Raw genomic sequence first — 23,830 nt, 5'->3', positions numbered from 1 at the left:
GAAATCAAATAAATATTTATATTTTTCCCCTTATAAGTAATCGGTGTACATTTCATCAAGGTAAAGCAGCTGTTACGGAAATGCGTCATATGCGTCTCCAACAACATCCGGTGTCTGCAAAAATGCAAGAGACACTGGTTCAGTAGAGATTCGGGAAAAATGGTCGCTAAGAGACATGTTGTCTTCCGAAATACATGTTAGTTCAAATATGTGCTATGTTTTGTGATCTAATAGTTTCAACATTGGACTCACTCGTCCTAAACAAGTACTAAGGAAGCGTGTTAGCTAGTTTAGCTGGTTAGCCAAGTTAACTCGCCATCGCGTAAAATTTTTGAAATGGCACGAGGTGATCGGAATCGGGCTGACAAATGTCCTCCCCAGGTCAGCGGACCTCCATTTGAGATGGGGCCTAGTGGCCCCCCGCCAGACGGGGGCTGGGGTGGACCCCCTTTCCCTCCGGACGGATTTCACGGTGGGCCGCCAGGTCCACATCCTCACTTCATGGGAGGGCCTATGATGGGTCCTCCCATGCCAGGGTATGATGGCCCTATGAACGGTAGAGGATTCGGTTATGCTCATCCAGGGTTCGGTGCTCCGATGGGGCATGGACCTATGCAACCGCCAGGTTATGGGGGTGATTATGGTCCCATGGGCAGCGGTTACCCTCCTCCGATGGGTAGTGGTTATCCCCCTCCCATGGGTAATGTCTATCCCCCTCCGATGGACAGTGGTTACCCCCCGGCTTATCAGTCGCCGATGGCTGCTCCATGGCAAGGCGAGGTAATGTTAGCTTGCCAACTACTTTGATATAGCTCAGCATATTTTCACATCAGAGCCTATAAATCATTGAATGCCACCAAATGTACAATCGCCTCAGTAACTATTGACGGCTACTCATGACTACAATTATTCTAAATCTCATATGACTGTGTTCTACAGGCCAACCCGTATCCTTACCCGCCACCAAACCAAGATGGGAGTGTCAACACCAACCCTGAGCGGCCAGCATGGGTGAGTCTGGTTCAGATTCAATTTAATATCAGCAGAGTACAGAGACAACGAAACGCATTCGACATCTAGCCTGATAGTCTAGCTGCAATTGTGACTCTACAAGAAGCTTCTCTCTCAGATTGCAAAGAGGGTACGGACTATCTACCCTTAAGCTTAAGACTTTACTCAATACTACCTCTCACACCCACGGCCACCGTGTGCAACACTCTGTGCTATTTGATGTTTTACAAAAGTTGGACTGTTGAATTGTGTCCTGTCTTATTTATCTCCCACAACTTTTCATTTGTCCAATTGTCTCACTTGAAAATATACATAAAAAAACACACAGCTGCACATTTTGTAGGATATTACTCACTACTTGTTTGTAGGATATTGTTTAGGGCAGTGGTTCTCAAACCTCTCCTCGGGGACCCCCAGCCACTACACATATTTGATCTGTTCCAGCAAAATCAGGTGTGCTGGTGGTGGAACAGATTAAATATGTGGAGCGGCTGGGGGTCCCCATGGAGAGTTTTGAGAACCACTGGTTTAGGGTAGGGTGAGCTTAGCAAGTGTGGACCCACGGAATACACCAACGCCACAGGAAAAGCCAGTAAAACTAGTCTAGTGAGTATTTTGACTTAATTTAGGCCTAAACGTTGTAGTGGGAAGATTTGTCAGTGTACTATATTTGTCATTGTTTGTGATTATTATTGCGGTTGCCAGCCAGACTAACTCCTGTCTGGGATGATGAACACATTGGTGACCCCCATCCTGTAAAGAATGAAAACGTTTTCTCTACTCGAGACGTTGCATTTGCTCAACAGATACATTTAAATTATCACTGACTTGACCACCTCCTTTGTTTTTCCCTAGTCTGTCTCTAACACCTAGAAAACCAGGGGGTTGGTTTTGCCTTTGTTCGCTCCTGTCCCCTTCCTCTCCATCTTTGTGATACTAAGGGGCTGAGGTCACCTCCATCATCTTCATTCCATTTCCTCATCTTCACTGTCATGTGATCTCCTCACTGTGATTGGCTTGTGCCTTACCTGAGGGCATGATTCTCATCTGTATAAAAACAGTGTTTCCTCTACATGCATTTCATCGTGGCGCACCGCCACGATGGAATTTCCTCCGCCACCATGCAGATTTCTCAAAAAAAAAAAAAAAAAAAATTTAGGCCGCTTTTTCTTTTAGACACACCCAGAAGCGCGAAGCGACGCGCTTGCAAAACTGTTTTGTGATTGGTCGAATACATCTAGGCTGCGTGTAGACAAACTACTTCAAATGTTACAATATGCGCGACGACGGTGCTGGATCCTGGATCTGTGCATCGGTGTTTAGGAAGAACACGGAGCAGGCGCCAGACCAGACTAGATGATCGTGGAGTGAAGATATTATGAAAGTGTACGTGCTTGTCGATCACCCGTCGCATCGCGTACGCTTTAATAATCTCTTCACTCCACAATCATCTAGTCTGGTCTGGCGCCTGCTCCGTCTGTTTTTCTTCCTGCACACAGGTAAACAGATCCAGGATCCAGCAGCGTCTTCGGGCTCGCGCAAACAAACCCGGCGAATTTTTTTACTTGCCCCAGGCAAGCGTTACTGTTGAACCCTGCTGATACATGATTCTTCCCTGCACATTGACAATGTTTTCTCTCTCCTCTTTCTTCTGCATTGTGAAGGGATCCACTGCAGCGTACACGAAAAGCGGCTACTGTGTCAACCGCTTCCCATAATAGTTACAACAACCATAAAGCCTCCATAATGATAATGAAAAGAAGGGGAGACGAATTTTTTATTGACAACGGAATTACATGCTGGAAAAACATGCAGACACAGACAATAAGAGACGTACGGGAAAACATTTTATTTTTTTTGGCCATCCTCGAGTTTTGGCTGAAATTACGTCGTTGTTTAGAGCGCGCGTGCGCGTTTCATGCGCGTGGTCAACGCTACCCGCCACCATTGTAAAAATTCCTGGAGGAAACACTGTAAAAACCCATGCTTTCCCTCTGTCTTGACTTTTCATGCTTGTAAACTGTTCTCCTTTTGCAAAAGATAATTAAATATCTTTCTATGCATTTGAAGAAACCAGGCTACCTTTTCTAATTTCTATGTAGATAATATAGGCCTTGAATTGATGTACTTGTATCTATCCACCAGAATAGCTAACCTTTTGCCTTTTTGTCTATCAAGAAGGGATCAGATTTTTCCAGATTAATCCAGATTTTTGGGAGCCGTGCTACTGAACTAAAAACACATCTTCTTGATCAATGTGTTTCAGATCGCATCCCTGATTATGGGAGCATCCCAAACAACAGGCCCTGCTCAGAGTGAGATAACAGATTTAATCGGCGCACCCAAGGTGCCTGACAAGCCCAAGACAAGCAAAAGTTTGAAGACCGGCAGCACAAAGAAGCTCAAACAACTAGGCCTACTTGGGAAAAGACATTTTGACAAGTAAATGACCTTTTGCCATCACAGTGAGACTTGCATTGCACCACAGATACATCTGAAACATTCAGTGGATCTTAGCCTTTAGACTGATTTCCACAGGCTAGGAGATATGATGCATTTTTGTGTGCCTATATGCCAATTTTGTGTGCCTATCAAATATTGCAATACTCATTGTTTAACCTTAAACATACTTTAAGTGTGCCCACTCTCAGTAGTAAACAACACATCCTTAGGAGCAGGCACATACCATATCAAGTAACAGTGAGACCAGTTTAACTCTAAGGACATAGGAGCCTTGCCCAGTGGTCAGCAGAGTAGAACAGCATGGACACAGGATAGAGCCTTGTATGGGAGCTAATGTCAGTATTGTAAGTTACGAGGTAAAGCTATTCCCTCTCTGAGAAGAAGTATATAAGCTGTAACTTCCATCAGTACTTTGCTCGGCATTCCCTCTCTGAGAATGCCATGCTCGGCATCTCCTATGTCGCAGCCATGCTTGAAGCTTGGACCTAACAGAGCATGCTGCCTTGGAAACATCTGTACAAGAGAATGTAACCCAGATCTGCCTAATACAATAATTACGATTCAACCTTCTCTCTGAGTCATCAATGTCATTTCCGGCCACCTGACTAAGGATCTCCATATATCACTAGGTCATGTAGTTGTTCAGGCACTTATTTTTGTTATTTATTATCTACTTTATTATCTACTTTACCATTCTTTCCTCTGTATGACTTCTGTAGGCCTCCACCTGGAAGATCCACGGGAATCATCTCATTCATTGGAGTAAGTATGACAGCTACAGTAGGACAGCATCCTGCTCTACCACTTCTCAACTAACTACCCATGGGGGCCATGTTTACTCAAATATGTCACCAAGCTATTCTTGATCACTCAACATTAAAATACAATTTTATTATGTTATGTGGACAAATTAAGATTAAGATAATTTACATGAAATGGGTTGGGTACTTAATTGCACTGGTGTTGCATCCTCTATTCTACAGACTAATTATGGCTTTATTGAAAGAGAGGACCTGAAGAAGTTTACCTTCAGCTTTGAGGTTTTTTTTGGAAACCCCAAGGCCATGAAAGCCGGTGTCAGGGTTCACTTCACAGCCTGTAAAGAGATGGTGGGTCATTTGCACAGCACACACACACACACACAGTCTCTGAAAAAATGTTGAGCACTTTGATGAATTAATAAAGAAATTAAGGTTAACAGATTTTCATTGCATTAATGTTTACTGATTTTTTTTACCCCCATGTCATGTAAACAGTCATCAGAGATTGCCACCGATGTGAAAGTGCCTCCAGGCGGAACTGAGAACATTGACCCAGAAATCCATGAAGGATTAGTCAGCAGAATCATCACTGACCCGGTGGTGAGTAAACAAGAATAACCAGTCTGTCCTTGATGTTCTTCATGTTCATGTTTCACTTCCATGGTTGTGTGAATTATTTGTACACTCTTGTAAGGGAAGTGTTATTATTATTACATACCAACCGCAACCAGAATTTCAGGTCTTAAATATGAGATTGTAGGTCTAAAATATAAGTTGGCAGGTCTTAAAAATTAGCGGGATTAGGAAGTTGCGATAACTTCTCTGTATCGCTTTTATATGTGTTTGAGGAAATGTCTGTTATCTGCAACGATCATGTGGCTTTCCTGACATGTCTTGACGACCATGGCTAGGTGCTCTCTAATGACCAGTTTCTCAGTAAAACTGATTGTATGTATCCTGGCACAGCTTGGCGAGAAGATGAAACCTGGTCTAGTTGAAGCCAATATTGACGGCCTGCGAACAGAGCTGATATTCGAAAAGCGAGACTGCACCATCACTCTGCTGCCAGGGGACTATGTGCTGCTCAACCTCTTAACTGACATAGTCACAACCAACAGGAGAGCCACCAATATTATGCCAAAGACACCTGAGACTTTCAGGATCACCGGAGAGAAGCGGGAAAAGGTCAGGCATGTCTTTTATTCTCTCCTCTACAGTTTAAGAAACGGGTTAGACTGTTGCGTATTTCAGGCATAGATAACGCCATTCCTGGAGAATGTGAGGGGTTTTTAACATATATGAATTGTAGAATGTAAAATAGTGCCTATGTCTGTCCCGTCTGTCCATTTCACACACATTGTAACAGAATGTAAGTTTCCATGGGAGTTTCATGGAAGCTTCCATGGGATTGGTGAAAGTTCATCTGTCCTGTTTATGAACACTCAGCCCTGAGTTCATAAACATTGATGGAATGCAGGCTCGTTATCACTGTTGTGTCAATGTTGGACACTACAAAATGTATTCATGTGAGAGTCAGTCTCAGTCTTTCAGAGCTCCCCATTGTGTGAGGCTTAAGGAGACTGGGTCAACCCGAGTTGTCAAAGCCAAAAAAACATTTATTTTAACAAATATTATACTTGGATTTAAAGCAAGTTGCTATCTTGAGTCTCACTGAAAAATCCACGACAAGAACCACAGCGTATGCAGGCTGACACATCAGAATTAAAGTAAAATGTAATTGTTGTCCTTGATTTAGACCCCAAAAAAATCTTTCATCAGCAGTGTTACAGCTTGGCTTGAGCAAAAGCCTGAACCTCCTTCAACTCTCCATGGCCAGAGTTGGCTACCCCTGATGTAAAGCCGCTCATAACTTTTGACCTGCTCCTGAATTGCAGGGTGTGATAATGAGTGTGAAGGATGGCTCTGGTAGCATTATGGCAGTGAGTCACGACAACCTGCCCTTTGACGCTACGGAGAACATGAGTGAAACCGAGCTGAGCGTCATGGATGAGGTGGAATTCACAGTCACCATAGTAAGTCCCCCCCTCCTGCCCTGTTTGTTGATGCCAGATGTGCAGGTTTTGATCAGGTTTAGGTCGGATATCTGTGATTTTACTAGCTATTGGACACAATGTTCTGTTATTGTTTTATTTTCTAGGCGAAAGGGAACGAGAAGGCTGTCAGATTAAAGAAAGTTGAAGAGGGCTCTGTGATATTTGCGCCTGAGAACCAAAGCCTGTTGGAAGAGGTGAAAAAAGAAGATTCCACTGCCAACAAAGACAAGGTAGGACTCATTTCACTGCAGCCTCAGATAGGTTCTTCAGCTATTACGTTAATCGCAGTTCAAAGTGGGAGTGAAGGGTTTTTGGAAAAGGCATGTGAACTTGGTTGATACGGTTGTTTTTATGTTGTGGATGAAGTGGTTCTTGCAAGGTAGTTTTCAACATCTCAACTGTTTCACAGATTACTCTTTGAGCCTTTGATGTGTGACTTACCCAGTTACAGCCTAATTTAATGTATCCTCATTGGCTGTTTGTTTTCTGCAGTGGAAGCCGGTGACATCAGAGGTGCCAGTGAGCCCAGAGGAGCCCCAAAAGATATTGGTCTCAGAGGATATTAGCTTTGAAAAGTATGAGGGAACGGTCCTCAAAGCTATTCCCAAGATGCCTCACAAGAAGCTGGTAAGGGATGGCACTTATGATGGCTACGGTAAAGTGCATAAATGCCTAGCCTAGTTATGCGGCATGCTACAATATATGGTTTCTTTAACTCCTGCATCTTAGTCTGTTTGGTAGGGTTGGGTACCGAAAATCACTTTACATTCGGTATGTACCCGTACCGAATCGCAAAGGAGATTTCGGTACCTCATTTCGGTACTTTTCTATCTCGCCCCCTGATGTCCGTTGTCAACAGGCGACTTGTGACGTCACATCGCCTGTTAAATTTCCACTCAGTGAAAGCCGCGAGTACGGAAGGATAACGAGAAGGTTGCTAATAGCAACTTCCGCTAGCGGGTTGGCGTAACGCGACGCTCGACTTATGGGTGCGTTCCGTAAACTCGTTCTGGAATTCTGATCACCACTCGTGGAATGCCTTCTGTCCAATCAAATGACTTGCTCCCCTTATGACGTCGGGCCCAGTGTGCGCTGCGACGCTCTCAGAGCGAGTTTACGAACGCAAGCCTTTGATTGGACAGTGCACTCCAGGATTCGACGCGTCTTTTGATGACGTTGTGCGGATGTGTGGCTGCTTCTCTGCGAGGTGGACAACATGATCGGGGATCTCTTGATATTCGGGTACTGTCCTTATCCTACTACTGTGTCTGAAAAATCAATCGTCATGTCTTAATGTTGTCGACCGTGTTATTATTACCGGTATATATATATATATATATATATATATATATGTGTCATTATATAGTATATATGTCAGTAAAAAAAATCTAAAGTACCGAATTAAGTACCGTTTTGGTACCGGTACCGTTTTTAAAGTATCGGTTAGGTACCGGTACCGGATAAAACCCAAACGGTACCCAACCCTACTGTTTGGGGGGGTTGATTTCCCTGCTACATTACTAATCATAATCATCGTAAACCTAAACTGTGAGTCAATGCAGACAAACACTGTTGTTAGGGCTGCAACGATTAGTCGACATAATCGACAACGTCGATCATAAAAACTCGTCGACGTGGAATTTTAGTGTCGACTAATCGTATAAAAAAAAAGGGGATTTTATTTTTTTATTTTTTTAACGGGAGCCATGCAAGAATCAGCTGGGTAAGTTTTAGCTAACGTTGTTAGCCAACTGGCTAACGTTATATTGTTAGGGTCGTAATGTTTATGTTAGCTTTACTGTTACATGTTGGAAAACAACGTCTCATGGACAGGGCTGTACATGCTATGAGCGTTTGTGCTATTAATTTATTTGCCCTGTGGCACGCGTGTGACAGACAGAGGCGCTTGTATGTAACGTTACGTAGCAGGGGTTTTCCATGTTGAAGCCAGGAGAACGCGAGATGAAATGAAGTGAGGGGTGGTCGCTATTAAAATACCAGGTAGTCATGGTGGATGATCATGAATGATGCTTGATAAGTGAATGCTATTTCAATTATGTTGAGTCCACCAGCGAGCTGTCTGTAAGATAAACAGCGCCAAGCGTAGCCTACTAACGTGAGCTGTCTGTAGTCTAGCCAGCAATGCTAGCTAGCCAATCAACTAGCTCTGTGAGCAGCTGTAGCTTGGCGTAACGTTAGGTTAGATAGCTAGTTAAGCCGGATTTATGCTTCTGCGTCGCCATTTACGCGCCGCGAAAAGCCACACGACTAATCGTGACTAACCGGAAAAATAATCGACAGATTAGTCGACTACCAAAATAATCGTTAGTTGCAGCCCTAACTGTTGTACATTCAGGCCACTGAGTAGGGAAGTCTTGTAGCATATACGCATACTGTAGATGGATCTGAAGAAAGTCTTCCTCTCTTTGCAGGGTCAGAGTCAGGAGCCAGGGCTGGGACGTTTGGTGATGACAGTGGCTTGCGTACAGAAGCATCAAACCTTTGGGGCAGTTGATATTCTGACTGAAGCCACCATGCTGGACGGTGACAAGGTCCGGTTTAACATCTCCACCGACACAGAGACCAAGGCGGAGCGTGCTGTCAACGTCGAGATTCTTCCAGACACATTTGAGGAGTCCACTGAGCAACGCAGAACAGTACGTTGGGAATATTTTTAATATGCAGTTTAGAGGACTGAGACTAGCTAAAAGGGATGGTTTAGCCAGGTGCCCACATAGGACATCTTCCCTCCACATAGGACATATTACGTCCACATAGGACATCTTACCTCCACATAAGACATCTTACCTCTACATAGGACATCTAGACCTCCTCATAGGACATCTTACCTCCTCATAAGACATCTTACCTCCACATAGGACATCTAGACCTCCTCATAGGACATCTTACCTCCACATAGGACATCTTACCTCCTCATAAGACATCTTACCTCCTCATAAGACATCTTACCTCCACATAGGACATCTTACCTCCTCATAAGACATCTTACCTCCACATAGGACATCTAGACCTCCTCATAGGACATCTTACCTCCACATAGGACATCTTACCTCCTCATAAGACATCTTACCTCCACATAAGACATCTTACCTCCACATAAGACATCTTACCTCCACATAAGACATCTTACCTCCTCATAGGACATCTTACCTCCTCATAAGACATCTTACCTCCTCATAGGACATCTTACCTCCTCATAAGACATCTTACCTCCTCATAAGACATCTTACCTCCTCATAGGACATCTTACCTCCACATAAGACATCTTACCTCCTCATAAGACATCTTACCTCCTCATAGGACATCTTACCTCCTCATAAGACATCTTACCTCCTCATAGGACATCTTACCTCCTCATAAGACATCTTACCTCCTCATAAGACATCTTACCTCCTCATAGGACATCTTACCTCCTCATAAGACATCTTACCTCCACATAAGACATCTTACCTCCTCATAAGGCATCTTACCTCCTCATAAGACATCTTACCTCCTCATAAGACATCTTACCTCCTCATAGGACATCTTACCTCCTCATAAGACATCTTACCTCCTCATAGGACATCTTACCTCCTCATAGGACATCTTACCTCCTCATAAGACATCTTACCTCCTCATAAGACATCTTACCTCCTCATAAGACATCTTACCTCCACATAAGACATCTTACCTCCTCATAGGACATCTTACCTCCTCATAAGACATCTTACCTCCTCATAAGACATCTTACCTCCACATAAGACATCTTACCTCCTCATAAGACATCTTACCTCCACATAAGACATCTTACCTCATAAGACATCTTACCTCCACATAAGACATCTTACCTCCTCATAGGACATCTTACCTCCTCATAGGACATCTTACCTCCTCATAGGACATCTTACCTCCTCATAAGACATCTTACCTCCACATAAGACATCTTACCTCCTCATAAGACATCTTACCTCCACATAAGACATCTTACCTCCACATAAGACATCTTACCTCCTCATAAGACATCTTACCTCCTCATAAGACATCTTACCTCCTCATAAGACATCTTACCTCCTCATAAGACATCTTACCTCCTCATAAGACATCTTACCTCCTCATAGGACATCTTACCTCCTCATAGGACATCTTACCTCCTCATAGGACATCTTACCTCCTCATAAGACATCTTACCTCCACATAAGACATCTTACCTCCACATAAGACATCTTACCTCCTCATAAGACATCTTACCTCCTCATAAGACATCTTACCTCCTCATAAGACATCTTACCTCCACATAAGACATCTTACCTCCTCATAGGACATCTTACCTCCACATAAGACATCTTACCTCCACATAAGACATCTTACCTCCTCATAAGACATCTTACCTCCTCATAGGACATCTTACCTCCTCATAGGACATCTTACCTCCTCATAAGACATCTTACCTCCTCATAAGACATCTTACCTCCACATAAGACATCTTACCTCCTCATAGGACATCTTACCTCCTCATAGGACATCTTACCTCCTCATAAGACATCTTACCTCCTCATAAGACATCTTACCTCCTCATAAGACATCTTACCTCCTCATAGGACATCTTACCTCCTCATAGGACATCTTACCTCCTCATAAGACATCTTACCTCCTCATAAGACATCTTACCTCCTCATAAGACATCTTACCTCCTCATAAGACATCTTACCTCCTCATAGGACATCTTACCTCCTCATAGGACATCTTACCTCCTCATAAGACATCTTACCTCCTCATAAGACATCTTACCTCCTCATAAGACATCTTACCTCCACATAAGACATCTTACCTCCTCATAGGACATCTTACCTCCTCATAAGACATCTTACCTCCTCATAAGACATCTTACCTCCACATAGGACATCTTACCTCCTCATAAGACATCTTACCTCCTCATAGGACATCTTACCTCCACATAGGACATCTTACCTCCTCATAAGACATCTTACCTCCACATAGGACATCTTACCTCCTCATAAGACATCTTACCTCCTCATAAGACATCTTACCTCCTCATAAGACATCTTACCTCCAGGTGTATAGGACATCTTTTATTAGCATTTTAGCCGTATGGGCATCTCAGGGTAAGATGCATTTTCACCTGATCAAGAAAATAGACTGAACCTGCATTTCTTTTTTTCAAAAAGATGACAGCGGATCTCAGATGTGTACACTATGCATGATTGTGTTTTCCTCTACCAGGGTGTTGTGGTGGATATCGGGGTGCTGTCCGGCTTTATTAAGTGCCAGCAGAACCCTCAGCTTTTCTTCCGTCTGGGTGAGGTGATGGAGGAGAACAAGCTGGACCTCTCAGCGAAGGTGGAGTTCAGCGTCATTCCGGTGAGTCATTGCGGTCACAGTGATTGAGAGGTTCTGGAGCACAAAGTATGCATACATTTACATATACAGACACACCTAATATTTCTGGCCTCACCTTTCTCATGATCAACGATACCCCACAAGGCTGGATCTTGCGTGGAGCCCCACACAGAGAGCGATTGATGGTTATTTTGTCTTTCTTCCATTTTCGAAAAATCACACCAACAGTTGTCTCCTTCTCACCAAGCTGCTTGCCTATGGTGTTGTAGCCCATTCCAGCCTTGTGCAGGTCTACAATTCTGTCCCTGATGTTGTTAGACAGCTTTTTGGTCTTGCCCAGGATGGAGAGGTTGGAATCTGATTGATTCTGTGGACAGGTGTCTTTTATACAGGTAACGAGTTGAGATTAGGAGTACTTTTTTAAAGCGAGAGGGCTAATCTGTGTGCCTCATGGGCACATACCAGAATTCTTGCTGGTTGGTAGGGGATCAAATACTTATTTAACTCGATCAATCTATTTATTTAACTTTTCTATAATGTGTTTTTCAGGATTTTTTTGTATTGATATATTTTTTATATATTATATTGAATACGTTCATGAAGATGATTTTTTTATCTTCTTTTTTTAGAAGCTAAACGTTCATTGAGATCAGCCGTGATCAGGGATAATCTCGTTTTGGACATTGTTTGTTGATAGTTATTTATTTCATTAATGTGGCTTTTTAATTGAGATGGCCGCGAGAGAGAAGGGGGAAAGAGCAACTGAAAATGGTCCACAGACAAAACTCTAGACAGATACAGGGTGAGATGTTACTTTGCCAAAAATTTACAGGCAAGCTGTTTACATTCACTTTTTAGCAGACGTACGTTACTTTGTAACTGTTCTTTATGTGGTTGTCTGCAATACATTCCAGTTGTGGGCAAAGCCAAGCACTCCCTGATACTTTTTTACTCTGCAAATTAAGAGATTCTTAATTCTTTCAGAAATCATAAAAACTAAGATGAGATGTTATAATAAAGTAAAAAAACTCAGATTCCTCTAACCAGTTTGTCATGCATTTCTTTATTCCAACACTACGTGTTTTTGTTTTCTCCCCCCCAAAATACAAGTAAATCGTAGTATCTTTAAACTTGTGATTAATCATGATTAATTACAGCCTATTATTGTGATTAATTACATTTTTTAATCGATTGACAGCACATATATAAAGTATAGTAGAGAAACCGTACAGGGGGGTAGTGGGGATGAGGAGGTCTTTAGGAGGGACAGTTAAGATATAGCCTGAAGAGATGGGTCTTCAATCTACGCCGGAAGATAGGTATTCACTCTGCAGTCCTGACTGCAGTGGGTAGCTCATTCCACCAGCGAGACGCCAGGACAATGAAAGGTTGTGAACGAGTAGCTCGACTGCTTCATCCACGTAGAGGCGGTGGTGCCAGGTGGCCAGCCGAGGTGGAAGAGTGGAGTGACCGGGCAGGGGTTTGGTGAAAGACTAGTGTTGTTCCGATACCATTTTTTGATCCCGATACCGATACCGATACCTGACCGTGCAGTACTTGCCGATACCGAGTACCGATCCGATACCACGGCGTTTGAAAAAACAAAGCAAAAAAACGTGTTTTTTTAGCCGCATACTAACCTCGATGTAAAATTATTGCTAACACTTAGTCTGGCACTGCTCAAAACCTTTGTAAAACTCGTAAAGTTTTTGTAAAACTTAAGTAAAAAAAAAAAAACGTACGTTTTTGTAAAGTACTCACCGATACCAGCATTTTTGTGCATATCGGTGGCCATGCCGATACTAGTATCGGTATCGGAACAACACTATGAAAGACCACCGCTTGCAAGTAGGGAGGGACCGCTTGCAAGTTTTACCGCCTGGTAGGCGAGCACCACGGTCTTGAATCCGATGTGAGCTGCTGCCAGGAGCCAGTGAAATGTGCAAAGGAGGGAGGTGACAGGGGAGAATTAGGGGGGACTGGACACCAGGTGGCAGCAGCATTCTGGATGAGCTGCAGAGGTCTGATGGTGGAGGCGGGGAACCTGGCCAGGAGTGCGTTGCAGTAGTCAAGGCGAGAGAACACCTTAAGTGTCTGGACCAAGAGTTGTGCTGCTTCTCTGGTGAGGAATGGACGTATCCTTTTGATGTTGTAGACTAGGAACAATCTACAGGAGCATGCTGCCCCTGTGATGTTCGGCGCACAGGATATGTGGTTGTCAAGTCTGGGAGGAGGTCACTGTAGAGCTCTCTGCTGTGATGGAGAGGGCAGGCTTTCCCAGGGAGGAAGAGCAGCTCAGTCTTGTTAAGGTTGAGCTTGAAGTGATAGGCTGACATCCAAGCAGAAATGTCTGCAAGACACGCAGAGACACATGTCGCCACCTGTGAGTGACGATGGGGAGAAAGAGTTGTGTCATCTGCCTAGCAGTGGTAGGAGAATCCATGTGAGGAAATTACCACGCCAAGCATTTTGGTATAGAGGGAGAATAGTAAGAGCTGTAGGACGGAGCCTGGTGGACCCCAGTGGTGAGGGCTCATGGAGAGGACAGCGATCCTTTCCAGATCACCTGGTAGGAGCGATCGGCCAGGTAGGATGCAAACCAGGCGAGTTCAGAGCCAGAGATGCCCAGTTCAGAGAGCGTAGAGAGAAGGTCCAGAAGAATGAGAAAAGAGGAGATTGAGGAGAATGGAGGGCCTCCGTGAGAGCAGTCTCAGTAGAGTGCCCAGCCTTGATGCCAGGTTGGTGAGCGCCAAAGAGGTTGTTCTGAAAGAGATGGTTAGAGAGAAGTTTTTTGTTTTTTTCCCTTGGGGAAAAAACTTTATTTGTGTTGCTATTGCACACATTCATTCATTCACATTCAAACTAGACACTACAGTCAGATAACAATCCTCTTAAACAAGGCAGTGAGTAGCCTAAATTGTTTAACTTAAAAACACATTTTACGTTATAAATAAAAATATAGAAAATAAGTAACTCACCATAGGAGCAGTAAAAAAACTGTTACTCACAAATAGGAGGATGACTGAAAACGTTAGTGTCCTTAAGAGCGTCCAGCTTAATTTAAATTTAAACTCCAGCGAGAGACTGTAGGCGGCAGGCCTACTGGTTCTTGTTCAGAAAGATGATCATGTTAACATGTTCAGGGGTGAGAGACGAACGCAATCTGGTGACACGTGGACAAACTAATTTCCATTATTATTATTATTATTAAAAATAAAAATAAAAAGTATTAACGATTATCGAGCAAAATATTTTGTGATCGACCAAGATCCTTATCGATCAATTATCGATCGTCGATCATTGATGCCCACCCCTAGTTGTGATGATTCCCCAAATCACACCTCACTCTGGATTTATTAGTGGCCTGTTTTAACATGTTAACCTACAATAAGGCCTGGATCTGCGTTCTAATAGGTATAGTATTTTTTATCCTATATGGAAACTTAACTTTTATCTTTTGTAGGTGCACTAGAAAGGTGTTGTGTATTGTAAATAACGGGACGTAAGGTAGGTAACAGAATCATAGCTTTAGTATAGCATGGTAGTCAACAACACTGATTCTTCTAGCACATCTCATTCACCATGTAATGATGGCACCTACTGGGTTAATCAGTATGAATGCAATATACCACAAAGGTTATTTTGTATTTCTCACATTCCTGAAAATTGTAATTAAAAGTACAATCTGTGATTCGATCTGCCTTAAAGGTTATTTCAATTCATATAGGTGGTTACCAAACTGTGTATTCAAATGTACTAAAATATTGGAACCAATTGCTTGGATTTTAACACCACTGGATTTCAACACCTTTGTATTGAACTGTACTGTATTGTGTTTACAAACAACTTTATTGTTTTTAAAATGCATATCTTTAAAAATAGACAACGCATAGTGTTGACTTCACCCCTCCTTCATAGCTCTGCCTATTCATTCAAGAGGGGCTTTTATACAAAAACCAGGCTTGATAAAACAAATTAAATTTCCATCTTTTGAAATGGGCAAACAAAGGTAATTTATATGCTGTAAATATCTCATGACCTATTTTTTCTTCATATTGATATAGACTTCTACTTTTTCAGCGCTATTAAAATGTCAATGTTTATTGTTAACTATGAAAATGTATGGCAACATGTGTTTATTCTTATTCCAAATAAACATTTTCAAAATATTTACAATTTCCTCTTTGTTAACAGTCATAAGATTACCTCAGAGAATCTGAGGTATCTATTTATCTTATTCAATATTGTTCTATTTGATCTGATTGAGAAGTGCATTTAATGGTTTTTACTGTTAATTTAACATCATGAACTCTCTTTTTGTGCTAACACCTTTTATCTAGCAACTCTTTCTTTATTAACGCGTCACATTTTCGGGTTCAACCTGACCATTTTTTACCATCATGCGCGTCTCCCACATGCACCTGTAGTTTTGTCAAAGGGGAGTGACCCCTTAAAACGATGCAAATTTCAAAAGAGGCGAAAAACGGTTAACTATTTCGTGTCTTTCCCAAGCATGAAACGGCTGAAGGGGGGAACCAAGCGATTAGGATTAAACGACTCACCAAGACGGTCTTCACCGCTGCGCCCAAGCTTGGGGCCCTTGGGACGGGAAACAAAGAAAAAGTAAGATACTTTGGTCAATGATGTTTCTGTTTGGACAATCAGTGTCATATTAAAGGGACTTTAACTTAACTGTCTATATAATATTGTACCATAATAATGATATATACAGTGCCTTGCAAAAGTATTCACCCCCCTTGGCTTTTTACCTATTTTATTACATTACAACCTGTAATTTAAACATTTTTTTAATCAGAATTTTCTTTGATGAATCTGCACAAAATAGTGTTAGTTTTTAAATGAAATGAGAAATATATATATAAAAAAAGAATTTAAAAAAATAAAGAACTGAAAATTGGCATGTGCATATGTATTCACCCCCTTTGTTATGAAGCCCCTAAAAACTTCTGGTGCAACCAATTACCTTCAGAAGTCACATAATTAGTGAAATCAACAACTTTGTCTCGGACTTGTTTGGAGAGTTCCTTGGTCTTCATGGCAGTGTTTGGTTGGTGGTGCCTCTTGCTTAGGTGTTGCAGCCTCTGGGGCCTTTCAGAAAAGGTGTGTATATACTGACAAATCATGTGACACTTAAATTGCATACAAGTGGACTTCATTTCACTAATTATGTGACTTCTGAAGGTAATTGGTTGCACCAGAAGTTTTTAGGGGCTTCATAACAAAGGGGGTGAATTTTTCAGTTCTTTATTTTTTCAATTTCTTTTTTTATATATATATTTCTCATTTCATTTAAAAACTAACACTATTTTGTGCAGATTCATCAAATAAAATTCTGATTAAAAAAATGTTTAAATTACAGGTTGTAATGTAATAAAATAGGTAAAAAGCCAAGGGGGGTGAATACTTTTGCAAGGCACTGTATATATGTACATATAAAATGTTGTGTATTCCTATCCACAGAAGAAAATGACCATCAAGCTGCTGAGAGACCCAAAAGACAAAGCAGAAAACAAAGATGCTGGTCCTGTGTGAGTTTGATTGATAATAAAAGCTTTTAAGGGTAGGTCCCAACATGAAGTTGGCATGCAATGTAAAATCTAAACAATACATTCATAGTAAAGCATTTCCTCCTTTTTCCAGCAAGGACAACTCAAAACCTTCGACGGACAAGCTCAAAGCGGTTGTAAAAACTCTGAGATCTGGAATGGACAGCAAAGCGAGGACCGGGTACGACAGCAACCGGCACAGACATGGCCACAGCAGAACTCATAGCAGGAGTCCCAGCCGAGACAGGTTCGGCCGTGCCATTGTCAGAAGGCCACGGAGCTCCAGCAGGGAGCGCAGGCAGGAGAGGGGCGGTGGCCACAGCAGGTCCAAGCGCAGCCGCAGCCGGAGCAGAGAGTCGTCCCACCGTGGGAGCAAGAGACGAAGCAGCAGCAGCAAGGAACGAGAAGGCAGCAGTCAGAAGAGGAAGGAGACCAAGCCCGGTGCAGACACTGATACGGTACCTCCAGCTGTACACAAGCCTGATGATGTGGTGGATGAGGAACTAGCCAGGAAGAAGAAGGAGCTAGAACAGCTCAATGAGTTGATAGCCCGCAAGAGAGCCATCGCTGCCATGGAGCCTAAGGTGGCAGAAGTGAATAGAGAAGTGGAGAAGACTTGCTTTGACTATGATCATGGAAGGATTGCGCTAGCAGACCTTAAACCAACCACTGACTACAAGCCAGTGCCAACCTCTGACTACAAGCCAGTGCCAACCTCTGACTACAAGCCAGTGCCGGGCAAGTCCATTCTGAAGAAACGCACAGATACCATCACAGGGCAGCTTTTCCCAATAAAGGTATTTTCTTGTGAATTTATCCTCTACATAAATATTGTTCTTTGGTACACTTTGGTTGGTTGTATTAGGATTGGTTGGTGGTTGTCATTGGTCCTTTATTCACAGGGTTACATAATAGAAAGATGGTACTTGTATATTACTCATATACTTGTATATTACTCATGCTTGAATCAAAAATGAAATATTACTACAGTGTTTAAGTGTTATGTTGATTATATTGCATAATTTCATGAGCTAAGAGCAATGTCTCAGATGTACAAAATGTTTTAATATCTGCAATTATTTATTGTCCTGTCTGCAGGTGGAATCCACTGAAACGGACCAATGCCGTTATAACCCGCCCACTCTCCACCACATTCAACATTACCACAATCCTGACATCCAAAGCCCCTATAAAGCTCCCTCTGCCCAGCCATCAGGTCAAAGGTCGTATTATGAACTTCCACATCAACAATCTTCTGAGCATCACTCCTCTCAACTCGACCAGTCGTCTCCAGTTGACCAAACTCCTGTTGAGCTGCACTCGCCATATCAACCGTCTCCCAGCCAAATAGCGCCTCAAGAGGAGAAGAGCAACTTGTCCACTCAGCTCAACCGTTTCCTCAACATCCTTAATAAAGGAGTGGATGCTGGTCTGCTGTCCACTGTGATCAATGAGTCTAGAGATGAGATGGCAGTCATTAAGGAAAAGACTCCAGAATCGCCTCAGTTTTATCATGAGTCGCACACTGGGGAAGACCATTACAGGGAACGCAACACAGCTAAAGAGGTCGAGCCCACAGGCAGGGACTTTGGTAGGGAGAGCGTGAAGACCACAGACCTTTATGAAGACTACGGAAATGACTACACCACTCAGGACGACCTGCTGCCTCATGAGAGAGCCGTCCAAGATGGAAGTGGTTTTTCCCAAATCTTCGGATCGACAAGTGACAGGCAGCACTGCCTTAGAGAGTTTCAAGAGACATGCGAAGACGAGGAGGAGCAGTTCCTCTATGGGGAGAAAACCTCCAAGACGGAGAAGGAGCACTTTGAGAGCTCCGAGTCGGCAGACAGATACAGGCGGGACGGGGAAGATAAGAGATCGAGCCCAGTTCCGACCTTGACCGTGGAGGGGACCAGGGAGAACAGTGACAAAAAGGAACACTTTGACAAGATTCAGAACCTTTTGCGGACCATTGGCCTGAATCTGAACACGGCAGAGGTCACCAAGCTGGCCGACAGGACCCAGGAGAGGCTCTATGGGAAGAAGAATGAGAAATCTCCGTCAGAGTATTCGGACAGAGAGAAGGGCCAGTCTTCAAGAAGGGCCGATCGGCAACGGAGCCGCACACACTCCTCTGATTCCGAGCTCCACCAGTCCATCTCCCCTGTCAGGGGTTCCCGTCATCAGGAGGTGCACGTGAGCCACCAGGAAGTCTCCGAATACGAAGGGTTTCTTGACCGGGAAGAGGAGGAGGCTCTAGAGAGGGCTAGGGAGATGCAGAGTCTTACCAGGGTGAGGAACACACTTGTACAGAGCATTCCCACCACCCTGACCACCACCTACTCCCAGGAGCTTCCTGGTACCTCTTATCCTTCCACACAGTACTCTATGTCCGGATGGCCTCAGGGGGCTAGCATGCAGTATCCAGTGCCGTACCCTCCACCCGGATATCCTCCCTATGCCTTACCCATGGGTCACCCTCCTGGCATGCCCCCCACACCCCATGTGCCCCTAAATTCCCCTTATTATGGACAGCCTTCTAGTGGGATTCCCTCCACCTCTCCCTATTCTTTACATCCTTTAACTGGTGCCCCCATAGTGCAGGCTACACAGTCCCAGGGCCCACAAGTCAGTAACTTGACCCAAGTGAAGCTATCACATTCGGCAAAGGCACCCGAGGTATTAAACACTGGCTCGTCGCGATGCCTTACGATGATTGAAACAACCGCAGCTGTTAAGAAATCTGCGCCTAAACAAGCTAAAGTCGTACAATTTAATCTACCAAGCTCCGAAGCAGCACAGCCCCAGACCTCTTCCAATTCATCAAAGAATCAACAAGCTTCCACAGGAGCAGAGGATGATATCAAGGCCAAACAGAAGAAAAGGGTATGTGACCTTTCACTTTTTACATTTTTTAAAATGTATTTTGTGTGCAGAAATTTACAATTTGTTGATTGTGTGACAATCAATGACGTACAGAAGAAAGGAAAATACCTGTTGAAAGCTCTCATGTAGTTTATTGCTCAATCTTACTTTTGTATCAAGGTACATTATATTCACCATTTGATAGGTGGTACATTGGTTAAAGTTTTCTGTCATTTTGACGGATTTCCATCAAACGGATTCCTGAGAAGTGGTTGTTGATCGGTGCAGATCTGCAAAAGCCAACTTGCTGAAGTTGGTCAGCTAGCTAGCTAGCTAGTTACCTCCCCACAAATGAAAGAATATATCACTGTGATCTATATTTGGCAAATTAAGTTTATTAGGCTTGCCATGTGTAACAATGTCATGAATGAAAAACAATGAATTAATGAATATGAGAGAGTGAGGGACAGCCGGGGAGAAAGTGGCAAATAGCAGCTGGTGAGTTACCCTGCCTGTACCAAATCATTATGTTTTTAACTGATTTTGTCTGGTCAGACCTCTCAGTGTGAGTGTGTGTGGTCTGGTCAACATATCGCCCTCTAACTGTTTTGTAGCTGGAGCAGTTTAACCAGCGGATGAGAGACAAGAGTGAGAAGCGGATAAAGGATTTCCATAGCCGGGATAGAAAAGCACCACCAGGTATCCAAACACTTGACCGGGTCATGAAGTGGAGGTCTCAGGATAGATGGCCACAATCTGTAGCCAGGGTTAGAATTAGGTGATTCTAAATTCAGTCAAGAGTATAGCTAGCTAGATTCAAGTCATTGGTAATGGGCACCAAAACCAAATAAAAGTACACTATGAAGTGAGCTTAAGCCAGTTAGTAAGTTAGTTACACAGATAGATTTGGTGAAGTTTAGGCCTAGTTGTTTTAAGTGTTTTCTCCAGCCACAGTTTATCAGGCTTTGGTAATATATTAAGTAAAGTATAGGTATATCTTGAGTAAACCTCTTACCTTAAGCCATTATGTTTACCTTCATGGAATATTCACGTTTTTTTTAATGTCTGACTCATAGTCGTTCAAAATAGTTTATTAGCAAAGCATAGTAACCTATCAAGAAAGGAGGTTTTGCAGAAGACTGACTGCTTATGATATAGTACAATCTGTAACTATTTATTTAGCCTAAAAGGCTTAGCACCATGACATTTGTTTAGAGGAATGGGTTACGTTTTTTTTTTTACCAAGAAGCTATTTATTGCCCACTGTACCCATAATACAGTATTTAGACAAAGGTCTTTGCTGTGGTGACCATTTTGCATAGACAAATGACAGATTCAGCACCTTTACTCTGGATAGAAGATTGTTTACTTTAAATTTGATGTAAGCTGCCTTCAACATGTCAATGTATCCCCCTGCTAGGTAAGTACTTTCATACAATTTGCATGAAAGGTTTTCAGCTGTTGTATTGCATGTGTGTTTTTCTCTGTGAAGCTCAGGGACATTGCTCAAGTGAGCATTCAGATAGATAGGGCTTTCAGATAATGTCTCATGTTATGTACATGTAAGAAAATCTAAGATTGAGCTTCAGATCCCTGTAGCTGAAGAAAATAAATCTACCAGAATGAGGTTTTATGTTAATATTTAGTTTATCTCAAATATAGGGAGAATCATTGTAACTGCCTTTCATTTTATACTACTAACTAGGGCCTGAATACAAAGGTATATAATAGCACTAGATGACCATGGTCAAGGTTTTCAGTGTTTCCCATACATAGACAAGATTGTGGCGGGCCACAAGTCATTTCTTCCACCATAGTCTCATAACGAACCAAACATATTTTTAGCGCTGTATTTAATTTGTATTTATTTATTTGTAGCTCGTTTTTCAGCGTTGCTCACGCTGTTGCGTAAAGTGTTGGAGCAGGTTCACAGAGACGCCGCGCGCCACAGTCTCACACATTCCTGTGGGAAACACTGGTTACATTTAACTGTTTATTTAAATTTGAATCTGTTGTAGCACTAGGTTAGTTTCAAGAGAAGATCATTGTTTTGTCTGCTCCATCATAGTACAATACTAAGCAACAGATGGAGGACAAACAGCGGAGCAGCAACCTGCAGATCCACGAGTCTGACCAGGCAAATCCCAACAGTAACCTCAACCACCTAGGCTAACAAATACATGTCCCTTTTGTTGTTGAATTTTTACAGGCAAAGTTATGAGCGGTGAGCCTAAGAACATATGGATCTGTGGCCACTCGCTTGTTTATTGGGCAGAGATGAGGGCCAAGTCACCTGAGGTGGGTATGCAGCTGGGCATGGACCCCAGCAGTGTGGTGGTGTGGTGGAAGGGCACCCAGGGTATGACGTGGGCTCAGCTCCTTCCCCAGCTTCTCCAGCTCAAGGTCAAGTGGCCCAATCCAGATGTGGTCGTCATACACCTTGGCGGGAATGACCTCAGCACAGACTGCCCCGAGTCCCTCCTGGCGTCTGTGAAGAAAGACCTGAGCTCCATGCGGAGCATCTTCCCACAATGCCTGTTGGTCTGGTCAGACATCTTGCCACGGAGGTCCTGGAGGCACTCTGATGACATGGCAGCAGTGGACCAGTTCAGGGCCGCCATCAACCGTAGAGTTCACAGCATCATCGCTGAGCTGGGCGGCACGGCTCTGACCCATGACAACCTCAAATGTGGAACAGATGCAGGGCTCTATAGGCCAGATGGGGTTCACCTGTCTGGTAAAGGCATAGATACCTTCAACTTGAACTTGCAGGACTTTCTGGAGAAGTGGGAGACGGAGGCAAACAAGGCCCCTGAAGATGAAAACTGAAGATGTTTATGATTTAAGGAATTGTTCATTGATCATCTTCCCATTGTAATTTCCTTCCTGTGTGTGAGGGTTGGATAACGACCCAAGTGTTGATTTGAATGTACCGCAAGAACATAATTAGAGAACAAATTCTGTTAGAGGTATCGACTCGACTGATTAGATGCTGTAATACATCTTTTTAGCATACCATTAGTTTGTTCCAGCTATTCCAGTTATTGTATTACTTTTGTTTGGCTGTGGGGGGGGGGGGGGACATTAACTAGCCAGTTGTCATTATGTGCCTGGGATTTCATTCTCTGGAATCTCCTGAGATTTGATGTCCTCCATAGTACTCCTTGTACTGGCTATAGATTGTGGAGTGAATGTTTGCAGAGGTTATCAAAAGGACTAAGCTTCCCAGTGATGCCCCTGTCAACATTCTTGAGCATTCTGTCATTAAAAAGAGATGCTGTGATTCGTTTTTAAAGGTATTTTTGGCTTGCATTGCAAGTAATACATTTTAGTTATAGACCTGTTATTTAGCCTCGAAGCACAATGTGAACTAAAGCCCACTTATTTTTTTTTACAGGGTTGCAAGAGGTCATGTGTTAGTTGATTTCCTCCACTGTGTCTGTTGTTAGGTGGCCTCTGGCTTACCAAGCAGCTGTGTTTCTTCCTCTGCAGGATGTCGGCTCTTTTCCCAGGATAACCACAGGTTTTGAGAATCCAGCAGGAAAGAACAATGGTTACCTAGGTAACGATGAGAGAGAACATGCGTTTGTTGCAATTTTCATTTTGCATTTGATTAAAATAAAGTAAAGTAAAGTAAAGTATCCTAAAGCATAGTCAAAGGTTGGTGAACAGAGAGTACGCTATTGCAGATACTGAATTACTATTTAAGCCAATCAAATGTTTCCAGATGTTCTCACTGATTATTATTTTC

The 23,830-nt window shown here is 43.0% G+C and overlaps 1 protein-coding gene and 1 long non-coding RNA gene across 2 annotated transcripts; both read left to right on the top strand.

Moving 5' to 3' along the window:
• The first annotated feature begins 3,321 nt into the window (after window positions 1-3,321).
• Window positions 3,322-4,577, top strand: LOC308170200. The gene is made up of 3 exons (XR_013937778.1): window positions 3,322-3,453; window positions 4,194-4,236; window positions 4,458-4,577. It is a non-coding gene; the product is annotated as an uncharacterized lncRNA (long non-coding RNA).
• A 138-nt stretch (window positions 4,578-4,715) lies between these two features.
• On the top strand, window positions 4,716-22,252 carry LOC308161903 (uncharacterized protein; the record flags this gene model as incomplete). The annotated part of the gene is made up of 12 exons (XM_080535983.1): window positions 4,716-4,835; window positions 5,202-5,420; window positions 6,131-6,268; window positions 6,394-6,519; window positions 6,782-6,916; window positions 8,722-8,946; window positions 11,531-11,668; window positions 16,160-16,270; window positions 17,129-17,196; window positions 17,309-18,011; window positions 18,313-19,842; window positions 22,148-22,252. 12 exons carry the CDS (start codon window positions 4,716-4,718, stop codon window positions 22,250-22,252), a joined length of 3,618 nt encoding a protein of 1,205 aa, XP_080392109.1.
• Between the last annotated feature and the right edge of the window lie 1,578 nt (window positions 22,253-23,830).

Source organism: Nansenia antarctica, assembly GCF_963989245.1.
Source record: "Nansenia antarctica genome assembly, chromosome: 1".
Taxonomy (NCBI): domain Eukaryota; kingdom Metazoa; phylum Chordata; class Actinopteri; order Argentiniformes; family Microstomatidae; genus Nansenia; species Nansenia antarctica.
This window is presented reverse-complemented; position numbering and strand designations above follow the sequence as displayed.